The sequence below is a fragment of the Wyeomyia smithii genome, chromosome 3 (genome assembly GCF_029784165.1).
Source record: "Wyeomyia smithii strain HCP4-BCI-WySm-NY-G18 chromosome 3, ASM2978416v1, whole genome shotgun sequence".
Classification (NCBI taxonomy): domain Eukaryota; kingdom Metazoa; phylum Arthropoda; class Insecta; order Diptera; family Culicidae; genus Wyeomyia; species Wyeomyia smithii.
In genome coordinates, this window is record NC_073696.1 from 130,835,529 (window position 1) to 130,862,874 (window position 27,346).

Genomic DNA, 27,346 nt, shown 5'->3' on the forward strand with positions numbered 1-27,346 from the left:
ATGTACATAATGGTTTGAAACCCGACTCCCTCTTCTATAAGGGAGGGATCCCATGAAAATGAAACACAAATTTCGCACAGCTCAAGAACCAATCAAGAAAATACAACCAAATTTGGTATGTGAATGTTTTTAGAGGTAACAAATATGTCCATAATGGTTTGACGCCCCTCCCTCTTCTGGAAGTACATGTTTCTTCACAAATTTCTGCACATCTCGCGAACTAATCAACTAAATGGAACCATATTGGCAGGTGAATGTTTTTAGTGGTAACAAATATGTTCCATAATCGACCTCAGACAACATTTTGGATTGTAAGATGGCAACTTCCGGTTTCTGGAAAACAGCCGAAAAGGCCGATTTTCACCCAATATAATAATAGCCGGATCTAGAATGATATACAGGAGCTAAAATTGACCACAGATAGCATTTGAAATTCTAAGATGGCGACTTCCGGTTTCTGACAACAGCAGAAAATGACCAAATACCACCCAATATGAGTTTTTCTTTAACCAGTATGCCGTTCAAAATCCAGAAATTGTCTCCAAATGCCATTATGAAATCCAAAATGGCGACTTCCGGTGTCGGAAAAACAGCGGCAAATGACCAAATACCACCTAATATGGGTATTTCCGGAACCGTAATGATGCACTGGAGCCACAAATCGACTTCAGACAACATTTCGAATTGTAAGATGGCAACTTCCGGTTTCTGGAAAACAGCCTGAAATGGACGATTCCCATTAAACATTAGAATTTCTGGAACCAGAAAGATGCACAGAAGCTAAAAATTGATCACAGACACAATCTTGAATTTTAAGATAGTGACTTCCGGTGTCTGCCAAACAGCCGGAAATGACCAAATACCATTCAATACGAATGTTTTCGGAACCAGAATTACGCCCAGATGACAGAAATTGATTTCACAGGCAATTTTAAAGTCCAAAATGACGACTTTTGGCTTCTGAAAAACAGTCCAAAGTGACCAAATATCACCCAATATGAGTTATTCTTTAACCAGTATCCTAAATACCATTTTGAAATCCAAGATGGCGACTACCGGTTTGTGAAAAACAGCCTAAAATAAACAAATATGAATGATGCAAGGAGCTAACAATTGACCTCAGGCACCATTTTGAATTGCTAAATGGCAACTTATAGGCAACAGTCGGAAATGACCGAATAATACTCAATATGGATATTTCCGTAAACGTGATGATGCATAGAAACCAAACATTGACCCTGGACACTATTTTGAATTTGAAGACGACCACTTTTAGTTTCTGGAAAACAACCTAAAATACCTCCCAATATGGGTATTTCCGGTGTCAGTTTGATGCCAGAAAGTCTGCTGATAATGACAGAATACCACCCAATATGAATATATTCAGAATCAAGGCGATGTACAGAAGCCAAAAGACGAGGATGTTGTCATTACGATAAAACCAATCATTTCAAACGATTTGTTATTTGACTTTGATCATATGCTATGACCGATTCGTCGTGCATTTGTAGACTTCAAACAAACCGCAAGGAATCAATGAACTTGGAACGTTCAAATAGTACGACACCACTTTTAAATTATGTTGAGGCCACATATATCGATCAAAGCAGGTATAGTTTTAAATAGTCTTTGAATTTCTCTTCTTTTCATTACTTTTGAGCCACATATCAAATTGTTATGAAGTTTGTTATTTGTAAGTTTGAGAGATGACTCGTTCGTATGACACTAGTTATGTTCAAATAAGTCATGTAATCTTTGAGCTAATAGACTTTCGTTGTTTTATTAACAATTTAATACATAACGGTTGCTTAAGTTCGATTATAATCAAATGAAATGGGAACGTGTAGGGCAGCCAAACTTTGAAACCACGTGTTCAATCATAATTCATCAGTCAACCCTTAACTAGCCCGCTCATCTGATAATAATAATCGAATCGGTTGTATAGTTTCTGAGATAATGAAGTTTCGTGATTTTCACAAGTCGGCACATTACAAATGAAGTTACAGTTCGATTACAGTAAAATTCAATAGGGTCCTCTGAGGCAGCTAGACCATTCATTTGACACTAATTTTGTGGAAATCGGGTCGGCCATCTCTGAGAAAAGTGAGTGAGTCCAAGTAGTCTTCAGAATATGTTCCTTTGCATAGCTGGATTTCACATTTTTAAACATAACAGGCAAAGTAATAATTCGATTGCGAAACAAATCAATAGGGTCTTATATGGCAATTAGACCTTCCATTTGACACTGATTTTATGAAAATTGGTACAGCCATCTCTGAGAAACATGAGTGAGATTAAACAGTCTTCAGAACACGTTTCTTTTCATAACTTTTGAACCACAAGTTCAATCTTTATGAAATTCAAAACTTAAGGGTTTTCTAGGTAGCTCGTTCTTTTGAGATCAATTTTGCTCAAATCGGTTGTGAAGTTTCTGAGATATTGATGTTTCATGATTTTCACATTTTTAAACATAACCTCTAAACTAAAAATCCGATTACAATAAAATTCAATAGGGTCTTATGGGGTAACAAGACCTTTCATTTGCAATTAATTTCATGAAAATCGGTCCAGCCATCTCTAAGAAAAGTGAGTGAGAATAAAATTCTGCACATACACACACACACACACACACACACACACACACACACACATATACACACACATACAGAAAATGCTCAGCTCGTCGAGCTGAGTCGAGTGATATATGCCATTCGGCCCTTTGGGGCACTTTTATACTTTCGGTTTTGCAAGTGATTGCTCTACCTTTCTAGGAGAAAGGCAAAAAGGAAGCGGTGAAGAAAAACCGAAGCAAGTACCCCCCGGTATTAATTTCAAATCAAACCAGGAGTACCCACCGCTTCCTGGGGCACCAAAAACCCCTCGTGCACCCATTTCTCGATCAGAAGACATAAAAGAAACAGGGTTCATAAAATTCTCTGATATTGTGGACTGGATATTTAAATCATTCAACATACCAGATCCCCATCAAAACATTCTTCTTGCCCTTCTCCCTACAGTGAAAACCTTTTTGAAGCAACTCACAGCAACTTGGCCCCTCATATCAGCTATCGTATCTTTCGATGACTAATACGTCGAAAGAGGTTAGGTATTTCGTCACTGTGTTACAGTGGAACTGCAGAAGTATCATCCCCAAATTTGATTTATTTTCACATTTGATAAACACATACAATTGTGATGCGTTCGCGCTCTGTGAAACTTTTCTCAATTCAAATGACCAACTTAATTTCCACGATTTTAACATCATTCGTCGAGATCGAGACTCACACGGTGGAGGAGTACTTTTAGGAATCAAAAAGTGCTATTCTTTTTTCAGAATCGACCTCCCCTCGATCTCGAATATTGAAGTTGTTGCTATTCAAACAAATATGAATGGAAAAGACCTATGCCTTGTTTCGTTATATACTCCCCCATCCGCGCGGATTGAACAGAAGCAACTCCTTGATATAGCAGAATTGCTTCCCGCACCTTTTTTGATTTTGGGAGATTTTAACTCTCACTGTTCGCAATGGGGGTCGCTGTACGACGACAACCGATCTTCTTTAATTTGTAACTTGATCGACGACTTCAATATGACACTTTTGAATACTGGGGAAGCGACACGTGGACCTAATCCTCCAGCACGTGAAAGCATGCTTGACATATCCCTCTGCTCGACATCACTAGCGTTAGATTGCCAGTGGAAAGTAATCAACGATCCCCACGGTAGTGATCATCTTCCAATCGTTATATCAATTGCTAATGGTTCAACTCCCCCGAACCCAATCAATATTTCCTACGACCTTACACGTGATATTGATTGGAAGTGTTATGAGTCTATTATAGCGGAATCTATCGAAACTCACGAGGAACTTCCTCCGGAGGAAGAATACGCGTTCTTAGCTGGCTTGATAATCGACGCCGCGACTCAAGCCCAGACGAAACCGATACCCGGGGTAACGATTAGACAGCGCCCTCCCAACAAATGGTGGGACAAAGAGTGCTCTGAGCTGTACGCGCGAAGGTCCGCGGCGTATAAGGACTACCGGGAGTACGGCACTGTCAACCTGCTTCGAAAGTACGAGGCACTGGGCAGGCAGATGAAGAGCTTAGTAAAGGCGAAAAAACGCGGGTACTGGCGGCGGTTCGTAAACGCGTTGTCGAGGGAAACAGCGATGAGCACTCTTTGGGATACCGCCAGGCGCATGCGGAACCGTAACGTTTCGAATGAGAGTGAGGAGTATTCAGATCGTTGGATACTCGATTTTACCAAAAAGGTCTGTCCGGACTCTGTACCGGAGCAGAAAACCTTTCGCGACGCGTTTTTAGTAACTACGGAAGAGCCTCCATTTTCGATGTTGGAATTTTCAATTGCTCTCCTGTCGTGCAACAATAAGGCTCCAGGGTTAGATAGAATAAAATTCAACCTGTTGGAGAATCTACCCGACTCTGCAAAAAGACGCTTGTTGAATTTGTTCAACAAGTTTCTTGAGCTAAATATTGTTCCGGATGACTGGAGGGAGGTAAAAGTCATTGCTATTCGGAAACCCGGGAAACCTACCTCTGATCACAATTCATATCAATTCATATAGGCCGATTGCGCACAATTCATATCAATTCATATAGGCCGATTGCGCACAATTCATATCAATTCATATAGGCCGATCTGCGATGCATTCAATTCATATAGGCCGATTGCGATGCTCTCTTGCCTCCGGAAATTAATGGAGAAAATGATCCTCTTACGGTTAGACAAATGGGTCGAAACAAACGGTTTACTTTCAGATACTCTGCAAGGACCATTGCAAGATACCTTAGACAATTTGTCTGAATAGGCTCATAAGCTGGGTATTGAATTCTCTCCGGAGAAAACTGAGTTGGTCGTTTTTTCTAGGAAGCATAACCCAGCTCAGCTGCAGCTCCTACTAACGGGTAAAACGATCTCTCAGGTTTTAGTCGCTAAATATCTTGGGGCCTGGTTCGACTCTAAATGCACCTGGGCTTGTCATATTAGGTATCTGACACGACACGACTGCCAACAGAGGATTAATTTTCTTCGTACGATTACCGGAACCTGGTGGGGTGCCCACCTAGGAGACCTTCTAAGGTTATACCAAACAACGATATTGTCAGTTCTTGAGTACGGCTGTTTCTGCTTTCGCTCCGCCGCGAACACGCACATTATAAAATTAGAGAGAATACAATATCGTTGTTTGCGTATTGCTTTGGGTTGCATGCAGTCGACCCATACGATGAGTCTTGAAGTGTTAGCGGGTATTCTTCTAAGGTGGGTGCTATTGATGGCGATATTTATGTAAGACCAAATGCTTATGATGAATTTAATAGCATTTTGCGTCAGAGAACACTCAACAGTTGGCAATTATCATGGAACTCAGATGAACTGGGACGGTGGCTACATTCATTTTTCCTAAGGTATCGACGAAAGCATGGTTCAAGGGGTTGGATGTAGGTCGGGACTTCATTCGCGTGATGTCCAGACTTATGTCCAATCACTATACGTTAAACACGCATCTCTTTCGTATAGGGCTTGTAGACAGTAATCACTGCGTTTGTGGCGATGGCTACCATGACATCGAGCATGTTGTTTGGTCGTGTGCCGAATTCTGTGATGTTAGGTCCGAGCTTATAGATTCCCTTCGGGCCCGAGGAAAACAACCGAACGTACCCGTTAGAGACATTCTGGGAAGCGGTGATCTCCAGTACATGACACAGCTATACTGCTTTCTGAAAAACGCTGACATTAAAATTTAAAATTTTCTTTGTCTATTTGTCAGATTAAGGATACAAATATGCTATGCTGAAGACACGGAAACGAAGAGCCCGCATCTATGCTTACACAAATATTTCGAACCCACAACAAACAAGAATACAATTGCTCTACCAGTTGAAAAACAAAGTTTCAAAATAGTTTTAAGTCAAAATTGTATCTCCCCTCCTCTCACCTTAAATCCCCACTAGCTCGTAGTCGGCCGCGGGAATAAAAAAAAAGGCCTCCCTCTTTTCCCTGCTAACGTAGAATTAATACGGATTGTACTTGGCTCAGTAAAACAGAAAATGTATCGTGCCGTGTCAAATGAACTAATTTTAAACCGAAAAAATATCTGATTGATTGATGCTTAAAACTAAACGTACCTACCTTCCTTTTTGTAAAAAAAAACTTAATCATTTGAACAGTTTATAATGGACAAATCCACAGGGTGGTCAAACTATGAGTACCAATTACTCAAAAGTATATTTTTGGCGCTTGGTTCGAGTAGGTTGCTCTCCGAACTTTGAACTTTGAACGATGAAAGTGTTAAACACAGTTAGATAACAGATTGGTCTCAGAAACATCAATACTGTAACAATATTCATGTTCATCCTTATAGTTTACCCTTGTGCATAAAACCACATAATTCGGAAAATCATTCATCAACCGCATCAAACAGCTAAAGCCCTAATTGAAATGAAACACATGAACAATGAATAATGCAAAATTGAGTAATTCACCTCATAATAGTTTGAAATAACTTGTTTCGACTTAGTTTCCTGAACGGCACCTTGTCAATTCTACCGAAAGCCTTCATGATAAAGAATTATTACAAGATACTTACTTTTTTTTACCCAGGATATGCTATTGTGCACCTTCTTGCGATTTTAATGTGTTGTAAAAACATGGAAGCGAAAGATAATGGCCACCACCAACGATAATGGTGAGCATAAAACCTTGCATTAAATAGAATGAGTACACGTTCAACCCATTATGTCCCAATGGTTTAGCCATCTTGTCTCAGTTCTGCAAGAAACAGAACGTAAACCTTGGTGTCTGGCCTTTTTCATATCACTTGACAAATATTTACAACGAACATAATGTCAAAATATGAAACTTCTTACTTTAGGTTAAAATGGGTTAAAGACTCCTAGTCGGTATAACTAGTTTGGAAGACTTGTTGCTTGTACATAAATGAATCTTAGTGCAAAAAAGGTTCACGTAACCGTAAAATTTCACTCTGCCAACAGTCCGGCTGTATCACTAAACCAGCGATACAGCATGCCCCATGGGGTTTGAAATTAGTACTTAACGCAGTAGCTAAAAATGAAACAAACACCTATCATTCAATTTCAGAGCCAGCCAACGGCAAACATAGCCTGACCATACCTGAGTGAAAATCTTACTAACCAGCACGGGTTTGTTTTCTTTTCTCCCTTCTAGTGTGAGCCCGGACTTGGAGCTAGTGTTATGTACAATCTGCTGTACAATGCTCCCCAAAAGCTGATGCTACTAGCAGGATGCAGCACTGTATGTACGACAGTTGCCGAAGCAGCGAAAATGTGGAACCTAGTTGTGGTAAGCGATGTTATACATAATTTTTTCTCAACATGTTGTTTCTTCATGCTTCCATTCCATGCTCGTCGTATCTACAATGTTGCGTCAAAAAAGACAACCCCCAATTTTATGCTCACCCCGAAAAACCGGCTTTAGTGCTGGTGTGTGTGGTTAACGAATTTTTAAGCATTTCACAGTTCGCTTACGTTTCGGAAGGATATCTACCATCAGTTTTGCTATTTGCTTTAGTGTCATTTCCGTTTCGCTCGGTTTTCTGCCGGTAAAATAGCTTTCTGCTTCAAAGGACGTTACCTGCCTACACGATTACGGCCTTCGACGACATTCTGGTGCAGTATTACCATTAGCTGTTCGGGCAGGTGCCTTCATCCCCAGTAAAACTTTTTTTTATATGTGACGTGCTACAGTTGAGTAAAAGGGAAATTAAGTGAGAAATAAAAATCACCTGTTGACGGAAATTCGCTGTTTCATGCCAACATTGGTTTGCACATATTATATCATTGCTTAATCACTATCCGTAACATATTCTTCTTTTAGTTTTTGCAACGCGTAATAGTGAAATTTAAAATTGTTGTAGAAAATGGCTCCCCTCCGTTGCTCTTAAATATCTGATGGAACTTTGTTATATCTGCATTTATTTTTATGTTGCGTCAGATCAATTTTTAATTATAAAATATCGACATCGACTAACTTTCCACAAGCCAACAATGGAAAAAATTTATTTTGAATAAGAAAAAAATACTATTTTTCAAAATATTTATATTCTAATGATTTTGAGCTTGATGATCGAACATTTCGTAGTTGCTCCTCCGTGATCGATCTTAACTAGTGAAGTTGCACAAGGAACAACGTATACCACCGGCCACGTCCTAACGATCGTTAGGGTATGGAAGGATGTTGGAAGGAAGAAGGTGTAACATCCGCTGATGTCGGAGACCGAGTTTACCTCTGCTTCTTCACGACTGCGACGGAGGTTATATCTCTGTGGTAAGTGACAGAATCGAAGTGTTGCGCGCGAAGCTAGCTCGTTACGAAGGCGAACAAAGTATTTTCAATGCCAAACACCGCGAATATATACAAGCGGCGCTCGCGTTAACCCGAAGAATCGAAATGTTTAAACATTTGTTTATGTCCAATTCCGAATACTCTCGAGAAAGCAAACGCTCTTCGGGAGACGCGATTCTTGGTGTAGTACATTGCGTGGTTAAAATATCAATCATAATATTCATCAACCGAACTCGATTTGCGACACGCTTATGTGAAAGCAACGAGCAGGCAATCTTCGGCTGAATGGTCATACCAAGGCTAAGCTTATCCCTGCATCTCTACTCTGCGATGGACAGAAAGTTTTGTGTTATTATGAATCCGTGGCAAGTGATGGAATCGAGAGATGCCCACGAAGCTCGCGAATAACGAATACGAACGATATGTATCTTTCTTATCAACCCCGCGATCTTATGCCAGTAACGCGCGAAAGTCATTAACTATACGAAGTATAGATGAATAATTGAGCAGTGATTCAAGTTTTGAGATGGATATGGAAGCGTTGTGAAAAATGGTTTGTTTTACAAAATTCAGGATAAATCTAGCTAAGTTTGCTAAATATTCAATCCTGAACAATTCCATAAGAGCACGTAAGCGTATTTTGATCATTTGTTCAATGATTTCGTGAAAATTTGATGTTTAATCCGTGCATTCTTCGTGAATATCGAGTTAGTGAGATGAATAGTGGAGCAGTTCCCCTACCTGCAAGAAAACAAACGCAGTTCAGTAGATGCGGTTCTCAAAAAGGTATACATCGCGCATAACCCTGATATTTGTTGCGAATAATTAATTATTTATGATGTTAATAGAATAAAAATTGTCTATTTGTTCAAAAGCTAGAAAAAATCATAAAACAAGGGCATAAAACTAGCCAAAACGACCGTAAACGTCCGGTCAAAACGCGAAATTTCAAAACGGCTAACTTACAACGCAGGTAGGATATATATAATGTTACTATCGACCTTAGTCCACTGGGCACACAAGACACCGCGATGCGAGCAAAAAATTGAACGTTAAACATAACACACAAACCCGATCATCCTTCTGCCCGCACACACACACACTGCAAGCAATCACGCACGCGAGAGAACTTCAAAATCAAACTCTCTCTCGCTTGACCAGTGCCGTTCAAATCGAACGGATAACTGAATGAATAATAGTAACAATGAAAACTGACCATCCGCGCCGCTCACCCTCATATACAGGAAGTTTTGAACACACGATTTTGTAGTTTTTGATCTGTATTTTGATAATTTATCAATGAGATTTTGTTACATAGAACGGATCATGTTGAAATACTCCTCCATAGTTACCTCATTCAAAAATGAAGGAAGATAATTATGTTATGGCATGTTTGCATACAATTAAGATATGATTATATTAGCTTTCTTAAGCCGGAAGAGCATTCGATTTTAACTCTGCAAAGTCTGACGCAGGCCACGTAGGAAATATTGGAAATTTTCTCAATTTTGACCTTCAAAAAAATTATCGTTTTTGTAGAAAAAAATGAATGAAAGTTTTTTTTCTGTATATTTTGATTTTTGGGTCGATTTATCAACGAAATTCTTTGGATATCACACCAGTTTATAATACTTTCTCATATGACAAACTCATCCACAGTAGAAAACTAACAATTTGACAACAAAAAATTTTGTTGGCCATAAAGATTAATTTTCTGACCATTGTGCATGGATGGGACACAATCCTCCTGCACGCTCTTCTTGCTACTCAAGTTCAACTTGTCACTCACACAAACCCATGGTAAGCGCTCGCAGAGAAACTCCACCGAAAAAAGGGGGGTTTCCGCATTGGCGTTACTTTCACCGGTACTACGAAGCCATCTGATTTCGTATCACGTTTACTCCACCCTTTGCACCCAATAAAATCGTGATTACACCACGGGAACACTAAGTAAAATGCGATTAGGGCATTGGGATTAGGGCACGCAACTGCCCGCGATTTTGCGTTGTTTATGTTAATCAAGAACAATTAATAAATCGGGCCGGAGCATTTGTAAAACCGAACCGCACAGGATTTGTATTCTAATGTATTCTAATTTTAAACAATTGAAGTAGTCGTATGTTCGAGTTCCGACTCTGGAGAAACTAATAGTGTCAGTAGGATAGTAGCGTTAGCCCCGCACTAAAACAGTTGGCTGTGAAGTATGTATATAATAATAAACAGAAGGTCAAGTTCCGATTCGGAATGCTTTGTTTTATAAGGTGTAATTTATTTTACTTGATTACCTAAATTTCAGAGGAAAACACTTTCGTTTGAATGCAGAAAACCTTTTCTTTTGTATAAATGTTTTTTCTGATTTTTTCTAAGATAGCATGGAGCACGGCTTCGTCGGCTAAAAATACTCTTTAAACAACAAGCTGTGCAGAGAAACCTTATTTTTATATTTCTTCTGGTAGAATAGCGACAGAGCATCAACAAGAAGCTAAACATAATGTAGTCGCTATATTTTACATAAGCGAAGCGAAAGAACACTTCATCGCCCATCTTAAATGAAACATCTTTTTTATGCGTTTCATATATACTCAAACGTCAAATGTCGTGTTATACAAGTCACCAAAACTATTCTTGTAACTTTTTTTCAGTTGTGTTACGGCGCATCTAGTCCTGCCTTATCAGATAGAAGTAGATTTCCTACATTATTCAGAACGCATCCATCTGCCACTGTACATAATCCAACTAGAATAAAACTAATGCAGAAATTTGGATGGTCGCGTGTAGCGATCCTGCAGCAAGCCGAAGAAGTGTTCATATCGGTAAGTTATCAAAGGATTCTCTACTAAGACCGTGTAATGATGCGTAAATAGAATCGATTCTAGTGAACCGGTTTTCATCAACTAACAGATTCAATATTATGTATTTTTAAACCATGTATGCTCCTGTTGGATCGTTCAACCCTTCCGGCGCAATGGATGACAATTCTACAAACACACGTACTTGTGCTTACGTAGACTGTCGAGGATTTAGAAACTCGGTGTAAAGAAGCCAGCATCGAGATAGTGACAAGACAATCATTCCTTTCCGACCCTACCGATGCGGTACGAAATCTCCGGAGACAAGATGCCCGTGTCATCGTCGGACTATTTTACGTAGTCGCAGCCAGGCGGGTCCTGTGCGAAATGTACAAACAACAGCTTTACGGCAGAGCATACGTGTGGTTTTTTATCGGTGAGTACCGATTCGTATCCCCATTCCCCCAGTTTGGCCCAAAATTTACTCTTTCTGCTCCATTTCACCTGGAAAACATTGCATCATTCATCGATCTCAATCGAGCAAGAGTGAGCAGACAAAACTGGGATAGATGATACGGATGAAAGAATTACAGAGTAATCTCTGTTGGTATTAATACCGTTTTACACTACACTAGCTAGCGCAGCACACGAAAATATCAAACTATGATGGTTGTTTTCATCGATGCTTGTTTTCCGGGTTACTTTTAGAAAACACATGCTTTGTGGCACAACGAAAAATATATAATGTATCCTGGTTTTATTTTCGACGGTATTTGCTTCTTATACAAAAGCACTGGTATTTCGATAGTTTCAAATATCTTTTTTTTTTCACTTGCATTCAACGAGAATGATTTCGTCATAGTTCACATACAAACAATGAAACTAAATAACAATTTGATTATGAGAGTTGATGAAGTAGCTTCCGAGAAATTTCTTTTATTGGGTGAAGTCTAAGGAATAACGTACCAGCAGGATGGAAGTTTATTATATCAATGAAGATAGACATGACGACAAGAAGGTGCCAGCTTTGGCACTTTGCTCTTATAAAAAAAAATGCTGCTGTGTAGCAGTGAATATTACCCGCGGTAGAAATGCTCGGGTCTGGAATTTTCATTGCGGAAGTTTTTCTTCCGGACTGGTTTATACCATAGCTGTACTGTACTGTGGTGCTGTGAGTCGCGACGCACCCATCGTGCTCTGCGATGTAAGTGAAGGTACTTGACTGAGCCACCGCAATCTCATTTACCCAGTTTAAACTTGACCCAATTTTTCTTAAGTAAATAGTTGGGAAACAGTTTAACTTAATTGGCAAATTGTTACGGAGCTACCAACAGAGAGTTGTATGTTATGCCCAATTGGGAAGCTTCGGTTGAATAGAGTCAACAGAGAGATTCTATTGGGAATAATCCAATAAATTGTTATCCAGTGTTGCATCCTATGGTATGGGCCAAAACGTATAAACTGGAAATTTAAATTTAGTTCACGGTTATCCGCAGCATCCATTTTTTTCTCAAGACTTACACAATACACAAATACAATTATAAATATAATATAATACCCTTGGAAACCTACATTAAAAAGTCAATCGTCTTGTCCTATGAAACGATAAATAACGTTTAATCTGCCTCCCCCTTAAGTTACGTAACGCCAGAAAACTAATTGATTTGCATAAATTCAATCGCTAGTAAGGTAAGCAACAACATATAAATTCCAATAGATCTTTTCAGCGTTCATCGAATACAGTCGATGTTTTTCAGCATTAAAAAAATAAATGTTACCGTTCATTTCCGTATTGATATCATCATATTTTCATGTAATAACATTTTAAGTTACGTTTTTTTCTATCTAAAAAAACATGCTTATTTCAGTACAGAATCAGAATAAGTATGTCGTACTTAAAGAAGAGACTAATGATTTACAAACAATTTTTTCATGGTTATGTTATCATGAAACAAAATCATCTCACCATCACTGATGGACCACTCACATTTATTGCGGTCTATTGTCCGAAGCAGTCTCGACGGGCAAATGGAACCACGGTGAAATTGAAGAACGACATCCAAAAGCTGTCTAGAAGAGGAGGCAATTTCGTCATCACAGGTGAGCTCAATGCTCGCCACTCCGCTTGGGGTGACTCCAGGTGCAACTCAAATGGTAACATCATCGTAGAAGATTCCGAACTGGATATTACTATCCCGCTCATCCGGAATTGCCAACTTACATCTCTCCTGGTGGTGTAGGCTCTAAGCTTGACATTTTTCTGACCAACATCACCGATCGATTTTCGATTCCGGAAACCATAACAGAGCTCTCCTCGGATCATCTTCCGGTCATCGCTGAGATTGGTGCTAACGTAGAGCGGCGTCAAGTTCAACAAAGAAGAAATTACCATCGTGCAAATTGGGTTCAGCTGCAGCGGTATGTTGAAAACCATCTTGATGCGGACATCACTTTGAACAGCACTGGAGACATCGATCGTACTCTACAGTCCATGATAGACGTCATCCAGGAAGCAGAGTGCCGCTACATCCCATCTGTCCCAGTAACACGTAAGTAGGCGCAAATCGACGATAACACCAAGCGCATAATTTCCTTGCGAAACTCGCTGAGAAGGCAATATCAACGTACCCGAAACCCTAGGCACCGATTCTACGCTAGACAGCTGACAAAAATCGTTCAAGAACGTCTGGAGAAAGTGAAAAACAGACAGTTTGCAACCGAATTACGCTATTTGCCCAACTGCTCACGGCCATTTTGGCGTGTGGCTAAAGTGTTGAAGAACAAACCAAAACCCATTCCGCCATTAATAGTGAATAGTGAAACTTTGCTAACTTCCCGCGCAAAGGCTTGTGCTATCTCTCAGCATTTTGCCGCTTCCCACAATCTTGGTCGTGATATTGTGAGTGGAATCGAACCAGCTGTCAGTGAAACGATAGTAATTCTGGCCCGCACACCGAATATCTTAACACCTGATCAGCGGATAACAGTGGACAAGGTACAAAACAACATTTAATTCTCTCGGAACATGAATGCTCCCGGATTTGACGGAGTGTTCAACCTTGTGCTCAAAAACCTTGGACCAACAGCCTTGTCTGTGGTGGAAAAAGTGTTCAACCGATGCCTTGAATTGGCGTACTTTCCAACAAAGTGGAAACTGGCGAAAGTGATTCCCATTTTGAAACCAGGAAAGGATCCCACATGCCCCAAAAGCTACCGTCCCATCAGTCTGCTTTCTGCCCTCAGCAAGGTATTCGAACGATGTATCTACAGCCGTATTCTGTGCCACGCAGAAGTAAGCAACATATTCCTGGACGAACAGTTCGGTTTTCGCAGAGGCCATTCAACAACATATCAACTGCAGAGAGTAACAAAACTCATCAATCGGAACAAGGAGCTATCTAAAACAACTGCCATGGCCTACCTGGACATAGAAAAAGCATTCGACAACGTGTGGCACGACGGGCTTATCTACAAGCTACAGCGCTACAACTATCCCGTTTATCTAGTGAAGATTGTGCAAAACTATTTTACGCTGCGCTAATCTCAGGTCTGTGTGCTGGGTGGCCTGTCTGACCCATACGACGTAGGAGCTAGTGTTCCACAGGGCAGCATCCTTGGTCCTGTTCTGTACAACTTATTCACATGAGATATTCCTGAACTACCCAATGGAGGCACCCTGTCGCTGTTTGCTGATGATACCGCCATTATGTACGAGGGCAGACAGATCAACCAGTTCAATATCAATATATATCAGATCAATAGTTAAAAAGCTGCAAACTGGGCTTAACGTCTTTGTGAATTACCTCACCTCATGGAAAATTTGTGTGAATGCAGCAAAAACTCAGACCATAGTCTTCCCACATCGGAATAGTCAACGTTTGGTGCCGACAACAAAGATTCGGTTGAACAATGTGGATATTCCCTGGTCGTCAAATGTTCGCTACCTTGGTTTGACCTATGATCATAAGCTACTTTATCGCCCCCACATTGAACAAACAGTAACGAAAAGCTTAGTGCTAATGAAGAAGTTGTACCCGCTAATCAACCGAAAATCGAAATTATCCGTCGTGAATAAATTGACGGTATACAAACAGGTCATCCTGCCGATGCTTCTATACGCCTCGTCGATCTGGAGAACCTGCGCGAGAACCCACCTGCAAAAGATTCAACGGATCCAGAACAAGTTCCTGAAAATGATCTTGAACGTGCCCTTCGGAACCCGAACATCAGAAGTGCATCAAATAGCTGGTATCGATATGACCGAAAACATAATCTCTGCACACGCTGAAAACACTAAAAACAATGCACTTAACTCTAGTGCGGTGCTCATTCGTGAGCTTTATTTATAAGTAGCTAGGTATATTTAGTTAATAATTAAAACTCTGATGCCGAGCATTAAAATGTAAATCATGTACGTAGAAAAGGAAAAAGTAGTAACACTTATAGTACATTAAAAACATCAGAGTTGAAAAGTTGATAAAATTGAATCTCTCACAATGTTCAAAAAACAAATGTATAATGAAAATACCGTAAGAAAAATAAAGAATATTGAATCCAAAAAAAAATCCGGAGCCGCTCATAATAGTTCTAGACAGCGACAACAGCAGTCGTCCTTCCTTAGCAGCAGCACTAGCCCTGTGGTTGGTCACCACGTCTCAGGAGCAGCGCGGTTTTTCTCAGCGTGTGTACAGCGACAACAGCAGTCGTCCTTCCTTAGCAGCAGCACTAGCCCTGTGGTTGGTCACCACGTCTCAGGAGCAGCGCGGTTTTTCTCAGCGTGTGTCGCCAGACAGCCATTATTCCCCCCGTGTTGGGGCAGCATGAAGATTGCCATCAGGAAATCCAATTTTGGAAATCAAAATGCCTTTTTAAAGGCAAATAAACAAGTCATTGAAAGTTAATAATTTTTGTCAACGCAAGCAAGTATTCTGTGTTGCATCCTAGCAATTTGAATTTGTCGCACCCGTCTAATTTACTGAATGTGAAATAGCTTCCACAGTGCATGTTGTCCGTGTATCTTAATTCCCCCAATGTTAGGGCAGCTCAAAGGTTGTAATTAGCAACCGATTTTGAACCGCAAAATGCTTTTTTCAAGGCAAATAAAAAAATAATTGAAGGTTAATAATTTTCTGGCATCAACACAAGCAGACATTCTGTGCGGGATGCAATCAAATTCTGTTGTAGTTGTCCAATTTTTACTTTATTTAGTAAACTCCCCACTGTAGGGGCAGCGCAAAGGCTGCGATCAGCATAACCGACATTGAATAATAAACTGCCCTGTTAGAACGCATTCACAAAAGCAGTTAGTTCGACTATGCAGAGCTAATATAAAGACGATTCAATCAATCAGCGTAAACAGAATTTCGTCGTCTCCCAGCTGCCAAGTTGCAACATGATGCAACACGCAGCAGCTTGCAAACGAAATCGCTTGATGTTACAAACAGCAATAAGATACGGGTTAAACCGTTGCGTGTGTGAGAGCACCATCGGTGTTTATTCGCTGGATACACTATCTACTGTCTACTGAACGCAATAATCTGCTTACATGCGACACTGGGACGGGAACATTTTCTTCAACGAAGCTGCACAACACGACACAAAACATGTTATTTTGTTGCTTCAATGAGAGTGCTATCGGTCCGGCTCGACAAGAAATCATTTTTGTGCATCCGTGCTACGAAACTGAGGAAAAACTTTAGAAACTGAAAAAAGAGGTGGAGCTTATCAAACGATCGCTTTGAGCCGGAATGAAGTCACACATATTTTTCAAGTTATATCATTCCACCACCTACGAAAAATAATTCATTCCTATTTTCATCCCTATATAAGAGCCTGTTTCAGCCGGAGCCGCTCATCATATTGATTCTCTGCTAGCGTGTTGAGCAGTACAGTTGTTTATTTTCGCTCCGTTCACTTTTTACGTTCGTTCGTAAGTTTTTATTTTCGCGTTGGAAACCGACGCTACGGTGAACCCTGACATGGGTAAATCGAAAACCGGTTCTAGTACGGGTAAACAGCCTCGACCTGGAAATGTCCCCGATTCGGCGGCTAAGAAGCTTTTGGCCAACAACAGATTTGCTGTCTTGGAAAACTCCACGGACCCCGAAATAGTGAAAAAAGAGAAAATTCCACATTTCTATGTGAAAGGATTTCCAGAAGGTCTTCGTAAAGCAATTGTCTTTTACATCGAGAAAGGACTGAAATGCACTATCCGTATGTGCACTGACGGCTACAAACTGATGGTTCCGGCATTGAATCACTACAAGGCGGTGCAAGTAATACTGCAGCAGCGTAAGGTGGAATATTTCTCCCATGACATTGAAGCAGAAAAACCGCTCAAGGTTGTTCTCCGTGGTCTTCCAGACATGGAAATTGACACTCTGTTAGAGGAACTGAAGGCAAATGGACTCAAGCCAATACAGATCCATAAGATGTCACGCCACAACAAGACTCGGAAGTACCGCGACCAATTGTACCTTATCAACCTGGAGAAAAATTCAACATGTTTGGCGGATTTGCAGTCCATTCGTGCCCTTTTCCACATCATTGTGGCCTGGAGCGCTACAAACCAGTTCATCGAGATGTGACCCAATGTTCCAATTGCCTGTTGTTTGGACATAGGACTAAAAACTGCCATATGGCCTCCCGCTGCATCAAATGCGGACAAACGCACGCACCCGACGCCTGCCAATTGATGGAAACTGCCGATCCTGTCTGCGCAAATTGTGGAGCTGATCATAAGGCCACCAGTCGTACCTGCCCAAAGCGGGCGGAATTCATTGAGATCCGCAAAAGAGCCTCAACCAACAACCAACCCGGTCGGAGAAAAGTCCCAGTGCCAGTGAATAACGAACAAAATTTTCCAGTCATCACATCGCGACGTGCAATCCCAGTGCTTCCACCTCTCCCACTGAATAATCGGCTTACAACCTCGTTTGCCGATGTCGCAGCATCGAGCCGTTCCTCGCCTCCCCCGGGGCTCCCAGGGCTTACAACTCCTACCACTGGAATGAAGTTTACCCGCACAGACGCCGAAGAAAACAACGCAGATTCCCTTCTCACTACAGAAGAGTTCGTGCATCTCCTGGCCGAAGCATTCGTAGCCCTTCGCACCTGTAAAACCAGAGCTGAACAGCTGCAAGCAGCAGTTTCCATCCTCACCAAATATGGCCCGTGAATGCATCAACATCGCTAACTGGAACGCTTGCTCGTTAAAGAGCAAAGCCATCGAATTCGCTGATTTCCTCAACGTGCGGACTATCGACGTAGCTATCATCACCGAGACACATCTAAAACCTGGCGTCAACATCTACCTCCCCGACTTTCGAGTTGTTCGGCTCAATCGTACCCACTCAGCGGGTGGAGGCGTAGCCATCGCGTTGAGGAAGAACATCTGCTGTAAGCTGCTGCCCAGTTTCAACTTAAAAGTCATCGAAGCGGTTGGGGTCGAGGTTTCTACCCCTGTCGGCCCTATTATCATCATAGCCGCCTACTGTCCGTCGCAAGTCAGCTCAAGGAACGATTCATCCTCTAATCTGAAACAAGATCTCGTCAAGCTTACCAGACATCGGCAAAACTTCATCTTGGCTGGTGACCTCAATGCCAAACATCAAGCCTGGGGCAACACTCGAAGCAATCCAAATGGCAAAGTCGTCCACAATGACCTACAAGCATCTTGGTACATCATCCTGAGCCCAGACTCCCCCACCCGGTTGAGTCGCTCTGGTGTCCACTCGACCATCGATTTTTTCATCACCAACATGGCAAACCTTTCGAATCCGATCGTCTACCAGGAACTGAGCTCCGACCACTTTCCAGTGGTGGCCGAAGTGGGCTACTCCGCCAATCGATTTCGTGCTCGTCGTCGCAACTACCATCGTGCTGACTGGCCACGGTTCCAGCAGTTCATCGACGCCAACATCCGCTACAACATCGAGCTTGAATCGACGGACGACATCGATCAGTGCTTGCAGATCATCGACGAGGCTCTATCCTTAGCCCGTGACCAACACATCCCTGCTTCTGACCTGGTGAGTAACACTCTGAATCTAGACAGCCTAACTAAATCTTATATAAGACTTCGTAACACAACTAGGCGCCATTATCAACGTACTGGCCTGCCTCACTTAAAGTCTTACTGCAATCGTCTTAATAAAATCATTAAGGCCCGGTTGGTGGATCTCAGAAACAAAAGCTTTGAAAGTCATATTCGCTCTCTCCCAGATTGTGCAAACCCCTTCTGGAAATTAACTAAACTTCTGAAAAACAAGCCGAGACCTGTCCCTCCTCTCTCCCATTCTGATCAACAAGCTGGCCAAGTTCAGCTAATAACACCAGCTGAAAAAGCTAATGCACTTGGCCAGCATTTCGTAAATTCTAACAATCTTGGTCGTTCCTTGGTGAGCCCCTTTGAGCCTGATGTGGCAGATACAATGTCCAGAATCGCTGTGACCCCTCTAGTTGTCCCAGAGGAATCTATAATTTCTGCAGACGAGGTAATGGCAGCCATCAAATCATGTAGAAATATGAAGGCCGCGGGTGTCGATGGGGTGGTCAATCTCGAATTGAAAAATTTGAGCGTTGACTTCTTTCATCACCTCGCAAAGATCTTCAATAAGTGCTTGGAACTTGGCTACTTCCCGTCCCGTTGGAAGGTCGCCAAAGTTATCCCCATCCATAAACCTGGGAAGGATCCCACTGACGCTAAAAGCTACCGGCCCATTAGCCTCCTTTCATCTATTTCGAAATTGTTCGAAAAACTGATTCTGAGACGTATACTAGAGTTTGCTGATCAGAACAACATCTTCCTTAGAGAGCAATTTGGGTTCAGGAAGGGGCACTCCCCGTGCACCAGCTCACCCGGGTAACGAACATTATCAGGCGGAACAAGTCTGTTTCCAAAACAACTGCCATGGCATTGTTGGACGTTGAGAAAGCGTTTGACAACGTCTGGCACGATGGTCTTGTTTATAAGCTGCATCGGTGCAACTTCCCGATCTTCCTTGTGAAAATCATCAAAAATTATCTGTCGGGTAGATCATTTAGGGTCTGCTTGAACAACTCCCAGTCTGATACATTTAATGTTGATGCTGGGGTCCCTCAGGGTAGCCTCTTGGGTCCTATCCTTTTTAACATCTTTACGTCAGACGTTCCTCCCCTTCCGGATGGTGGTGTACTGTCCATGTTCGCGGACGACACTGCCATCATGTACAAAGGGCGAGTGATCCGTTCGCTGACTATAAAACTTCAAGCAGGCCTGGATGTTCTATCCGGCTTCTTCAACAACTGGAAGATTTGCATCAATGCGGCTAAAACACAGGCCATCTTATTTCCCCACTCAAACTCACGTCGACTTGTTCCGCCTGACGACGTCAGGCTTAAAATTAATAATTCACCCATCGAATGGTCGAGAGAGGTGGGATACCTCGGTCTTGTTCTGGACAGCAAGCTTATATTCAGATCACATGTGGAAAAAACATCAATCAAAGGCAACATCCTAATTAAATCTCTATACCCACTGATAAACAGAAAATCCAAACTGTCCCTGAAGAACAAGCTTGCTGTCCATAAAATGATTATCCTGCCAGTATAAGAATACGGTTTGCCAATCTGGGAGAGTTGTGCCAAGTATCACCATGATAAATTACAGGTTATCCAAAATAAGATCCTAAGGATGATCCTTAACAGTCCTCCAAGAACGCGTAATTCTGAGATCCACCAACTAGCCGGTCTAGATACACTTTTGGTGCGCAAACAGGCAATTCTGTCTAGATTCAGGGATGCTTGCCAGAGGTCAATTCACGAGGCAATTCGATCTTTGTCAATTTAGTTTTTAAGATAGTATTAGTTAGGTAGGTTATTCAATTTTATTTAAATTCATAAACTTACCGTGCCATTAAGGCAAAGATGTAAAATGAATCTTCAAGATAATTTAAAAAACCAATCTAAATGCACTACTACGAACAAACATGACGAGCCTTTAGGGCTGACTAATTATCCTGTCATAAATTATACCTCTGTAAACAATTTCTAAAATAAAAGACAATTCAGCAGCAGCGGAGCCGCTCATAATAGTTCTAGACAGCGACAACAGCAGTCGTCCTTCCTTAGCAGCAGCACTAGCCCTGTGGTTGGTCACCACGTCTCAGGAGCAGCGAGGTTTTTCACAGCGTGTGTCGCCAGACAGTCATTATTCCCCCCGTGTTGGGGCAGCATGGAGATTGCCATCAGGAAATCCAATTTTGGAAATCAAAATGCCTTTTTGAAGGCAAATAAACAAGTCATTGAAAGTTAATAATTTTTGTCAACGCAAGCAAGTATTCTGTGTTGCATCCTAGCAATTTGAATTTGTCGCACCCGTCTAATTTACTGAATGTGAAATAGCTTCCACAGTGCATGTTGTCCGTGTATCTTAATTCCCCCAATGTTAGGGCAGCTCAAAGGTTGTAATTAGCAACCGATTTTGAACCGCAAAATGCTTTTTTCAAGGCAAATAAAAAAATAATTGAAGGTTAATAATTTTCTGGCATCAACACAAGCAGACATTCTGTGCGGGATGCAATCAAATTCTGTTGTAGTTGTCCAATTTTTACTTTATTTAGTAATCCCCCCACTGTAGGGGCAGCGCAAAGGCTGCGATCAGCATGACCAACTTTGAATAACAAACGGTTAACGTTTATTCACTAAAAATTCATCCAATTCAAAACAGGTTTTTGTCTGAGTACAATAATTTGCACAAAAAGACATTAAAAATTTTACCGCATTATTAGGCGCGTTTCTCCAGTCATGCCTCGGGAACGTGAAGGTTCCCTATCACAGACATAGATTTCGTGCTCCAGCACGTTACAACACGTGGAAATTGTCTTTTTACTAGTCCTGCCCATAATTCAAAAATTGGCTAATATGCCATTTTTACCAAAATCGAGAAAACAGTTCCTCGTGATGGTACACACCCTAAACAAGGTCCCTACGGAAGCGGATTGTCAAAAAATGCATTTGGGAAGGAAGAAAACGTGAAACAATTTTGGCTAATATCCAGAATAATTGAGAATTTGGCTAATATCCAATATCCAATTTGAACCTGTGGCATGTTCACGAACCAGTGTATTATTACTGAACTGTGTTTCTTCTAACTTTCGAAAGTATGTTGTAGCTTGGTGGTTGCTGGCGACAGGTGAGCGATCGTAAGGCCATTGCATCAAATTTGACTTTTTCACGCAGAATATTTAATGCTACAAGAATTTATTTGTTGTACTGCGAAACCCAATGATCAAAACGTGTGACTGTTTCCTTCTGTCATAAACCTTTACATTTAAAAAAATGATATTTAGCTCTTTGATTAGGAGTATTATTAATAAAGATAAGATTCAGATGCCATTTTGGATTTGATGAGAAAAAATAGGAAAGTGGATTGTGAGATTACCATGAATAATAATATTTTCGATATATTATTATATTGCCGCACGTAACAATTGTCTCGTCGTCCTTTTCATCCTCACTTGTGCTTCCGTGTTGTTTTATTGAATTTAAAACCATTTGCATCACCAACGAGTACGATATAATTCACATCGTATGGATATTAGCCGAATTGCACACCGTTTTGTCAACTGACCTTTCGTTTATAATTGAAAAAAACGGCTACTGTGTTCAAAATACGTGGCGGATGGAATTTTTCTACAGATTTCTCTGTTTAAACTCAACGGCAAGGGTCCAGCATATATGAAGGGTGACATACTCAATAAAAAAGTTGTCATGAGCAGTCAAAATATGTTGTACCGATAAAAAACTTTCAAAGGCGTTATTCTCGATTTGATGCCTACGGCATATTAGCAAATTTTTGAATTATGGGCAGTAGTGCAACATTTCTTGGAAGTGTTTTATTATTCTCGGGTAAGAGACTACGAGTGCATTTATTGCATTTATTGAGAAATCCATCGGAAGTGTATTCAGTGCTATGTTTAAATATATGAACGCCAAATACAAGCGTGATGCTCGGAAACGCGCGAAGGACCAGCATGGGGGAAGTACATCGAAGAAACCAAGTACCAGTACGGAGATCAATTTAAAAGCAGCCAGAGGTAACACGTGTCCAACCTCTGGTTGGGACGCTGAAGAAGGGCCTTCTACTAGAGGTAGGAGAAATCGAACCATTTTTAGGACAACCAAACAAATGAATTGAAGATTTAATATTTTCTTGTTCTGAGCTTTAACCAAAAGTTAATTATCTTAATTTGAATTCACATGTACATATACTCTGACTGTTGAAACTTGTTTGCGCCGCAAAGAGTTTGTACTTTTCCTGTTCAGTGAGGTCGTATTTATATGTGCAAACTGAAATTGAGTAGTACTTCAACTTCGTTTGCACAGAATTTTCAATACTGCCAATGAGCGGTTAACATTTATTTACTAGGAAAAATGACTGACACGCAAGCAGCCGGGTTATCTTTCTTGTAAAAGTATTCTACTTCAACCTTGCGGTCGTGGCTTTGCACACAACCTTCCTGTGATTTTTTTATTTTAAGATTTAAATTAGTACTAAAATTAATGTTTGGTCAGTGTCTAGCAATAAAGGAGTATTTTATTACTAGTAAAACACTTAAAGTTCTGATTTCTAAGTACAGTTCTGTACACATTAGACTGGGACACGGTTATATGAGAAAAAGTGATGGTGTTATTTTTTCGCTCCCATGCGCTTTTCGTGTTCCTTATGGGTCCTATAACAACTGTGTAACTTTTCAGATCGATCGGTGAAACGCCCGATTTACACAGTTGTTATGGGACCTATAAGGAACACGAAAAGTGCATGGGAGCTAACATTTATTTTTGTCCCACCCTAGTACACATATTGAATACAATGAGACACAAAATCGTATATTTCTTTTTTTAAATGATAGGATTAAATACACTATCGAAAAACATACATAAATTCTATGACATCCAAATGCAGACAAAAGGTTATAACACAGTCACAGAGTGAAACAATTCACATAGATAACGGTCGAATTTTTACTTCGTGCTCACTTGATACGTATGTTATTGTTTTCAACAAAAACCGGTATGCTTACTCTGCCTGATCATGGATAATACCCGTTTATTTAAATCTTCATGAATTATTATTCTCGCCAGTCAAGTCGTTAAAAATGCATAAGTAGTTGCACTGCTCGTACACCAGTCGTTGCTTTCCATCCACTCGAATCGGATTATGCTGTATGAAGGCTAAATTTCGCTTCATAAACGTTCGATTTTTTTCTGCTACACGGTTTCATAACCATACTGCAATTTGAAGAATGAGCTCGCTTATCCACTTTCCTCTAGTGCCTTCATTGGAAAACGCTACTGATATCTTTAAGATTTAAAAAAAGGTATCTCCAAATTGGAAAATATACCGTCAAAAATTCAAATTTTGTGTAAAATGAGCCAAGGAATCCAAAAGAAAGTAAAAAGATTAGGTCTCATGGGTCTCGAACCCTCCGAAAATACGGTTTGGTTTATAATTTTTACATAGTTATTGTTGTTTAAAGTACAGATTGTTATATTTCTTCAAAGGTTCATTCTATTTGAAGCCTGTTTCATCCAAAAGGTTTAAGATCGGTTTAACAACTCAAAGGGTATATTTTTCTAAAGTTGAAATTTTTGAACAATGAAACAGGTCTGATAAAGAATAAATCTAGTGATTTTAAAAAAATCTCCGATAGGTCTTGTTTGCATGGAATTCTCTTCAACGGAAAAAATCTTCTTTTACACCATGCTCGAAACAGCATGGCTTTACCTATATTTGGTCTATCAAATGGCTATCCCCTGTAGCGTACTGTGTAGACTGTTGAATATTCAATAAATAGCAGGCATTCACCAGCGGAGCCAGTCATGATAGAAATCGTTGAAATTTTCTATGACGTGATGTTTCTGATTCGAAAGCCAACGAAGAAATCAGCTTGAGATTGTGACTCTCCACGTTAAATATGATAACATCCTTATCCCCCATCGTAACTGAAGCTATGATTTTGAAATGTATGCATTTATTCGACGGTAACGGAAACACGAGCGAATACGCAAAAGTTGTTTTATGCATTGATGTGAAAAGTAAAAGGTAGAATGAAATTCAATCGCAATTTTCCGTTTTCCACGGTCTGATTGATTGATTGCTACAATGAACGTAACTGTATTATGCTGGTCAATTTATATAGTGGCGATAACAGTCAGTTTTCAATCACAAGTAATGAAAAGCAATTACTATCATTATTATCCATTGACTAAAATCTTTTAGCTGTCTGCGTTGATACCGCGAATGTAAAAATAAAGTGTGTATCGGTATTTTACAATTGTGAAATTCTAGAAAAAAGGCATCTATTTTGATCGACCATTTTTTATCTCTTGTTCTGACTAAAACTTCGCCCAGATGTTCCTATGAGCTGAAGATTTCATTTTGTGCTGTTATTTTTTTTTAATTAAAACTTATTTTGATTTTCTTGAAATAGTCAATTTCGTAGCGTAACTTTTACGATTTCGGGACACAACGCTCACTGCGAACGAATTTTTTATTCTGTTGAATCTCAGTCAAGTGACGAAAGAAATCTTCTAGGTGTTTAAATCGTTAAACATCTAGTAATTGTGAAGTAACGAGGCAGTCCCGCGTTTCAACAAAATGTCCTATTTATAAATACGTCCTGCGGAACGTGTCACGCGCCTTTAAAATGCCCCGCGTTTTCAACAAAATAGAACCACCCGATGTCATATTTTACACTGCGACAGTAATTCTACAATCTTTCTACTCACTTATTTCCCCTTCACATCTAGAACAATTAAATCAAAGAAGCGTAGATCAAATGAAAGGCAAAGCATAGGTACTAACATTACGCTGTCGGAATTTGACCTTTCTGTTTATTTGACACATACTTTGCGGCCAACTATTAGAACACAGAACGATTGCGGGACTAGCGCTCCGATTTTATCATAACAATCTCTCCAAGGGTGGGTTTTGAAGCTATGACAACTGGCTTCTTGGCCCAGCATCGTACCTTGAGACAAGCTGGGAGGTCTTAGACTTAGATCAAATTTGTGCCGAAAAAAAGGGTGTCCTGATTTCTACCTCCGGCTTAATGGAACTCAATAATTTTTACTTTTAATTAACGCGGATATGTATGCAACAGTCACGAACTATTCCATTTGAATTCGTTGAGAAATAAAAAAAAAATCATATAGCTATCAAAAAGTTGTTTGTTACTTCCGAATGGGGGCTACTTTGGACAATTCAAGAAATCGGTAGGACTCTAGATAAAAAAATTTTTTTTAACTTAATCATATTTCTCTTTAGAAGTTATAACATAAGGACCTATTTTATGCTAATTCTTTGGTTTTCTTTGGTGTGAATCGGAGAGCTTTTTGTAGATAGTCTACCGACCTTCCAGTTGGTCTCGAGGTACGATGCTGGCCTAACAAGCCAGTCGTCGTAGGTTCGAGTCTCGGCTCGGGAGGGACTGTTAGTGTCAGTAGGATCGTAGCGCTAGCCCCGCAATTGTCCTGTACATCAAACAGTTGGCTGCGAAGTCTGTATATAATAAACAGAAGGTCAAGTTCCGAATCGGAATGTAGCACCAAGGTTTTGCTTTTTGCTACCGACTGCATTTAGGCTGTCTTGCAACGTCCGCGATGGACATATCCCTGGTTTTACCTTGTTGAGACATCCCAATGAATGTTCTTCCAAAAAGACGGCCTTTGAGTGCATGCCTTTTACTTATATAGTATATATCCGGAAATTATTGGGCTTTCGGTTAGTTTGTACCATACATACACAAACATAACCTTGCGAAATGGCTGATAAAAAAGATCGCCGCATCCTATATTTTTGCAAAAATAACTATCTTTAACTGAAATCTGATAATACTGATAGCCAAATATGAAAAAGGAATAGTTTTTTTTATGAAGTTACCGGCTTATCAAAATTAATAGCCAGCAAGAACATTGATTTTAGAATATAAGTTTCTGCAATTATAATTTACGTCCGCACGGCTTTTAAAGGTTGATCGTGTTCAAGCACGAACAAGTGATTTTTGAGAACAGTTTATGAAATATGGTGCAAAATACATTGTTTTATCAACTTGTAGTAGATAATGTATAAGTTTAAGATGTAGTTTCGCTGAAAAAAAAACATCATAAAACTGAAATGTCCAGAATAGCCCCGCATGTCAAAAGAAATCCCGCACGACGGTAAAGA

General features: G+C 40.4%; 1 protein-coding gene across 1 annotated transcript in view; it reads left to right on the forward strand.

The window, feature by feature from the left end:
- The window catches only part of LOC129733283 (gamma-aminobutyric acid type B receptor subunit 1), a 212,117-nt gene that overhangs the window by 126,323 nt on the left and 58,448 nt on the right, over positions 1-27,346 (forward strand). The window contains exons 3-5 of the mRNA XM_055695050.1: positions 7,211-7,345; positions 10,990-11,160; positions 11,356-11,572. Coding sequence (XP_055551025.1) covers positions 7,211-7,345; positions 10,990-11,160; positions 11,356-11,572 — 523 coding nt within the window. The remainder of the gene's footprint in view (positions 1-7,210; positions 7,346-10,989; positions 11,161-11,355; positions 11,573-27,346) is intronic.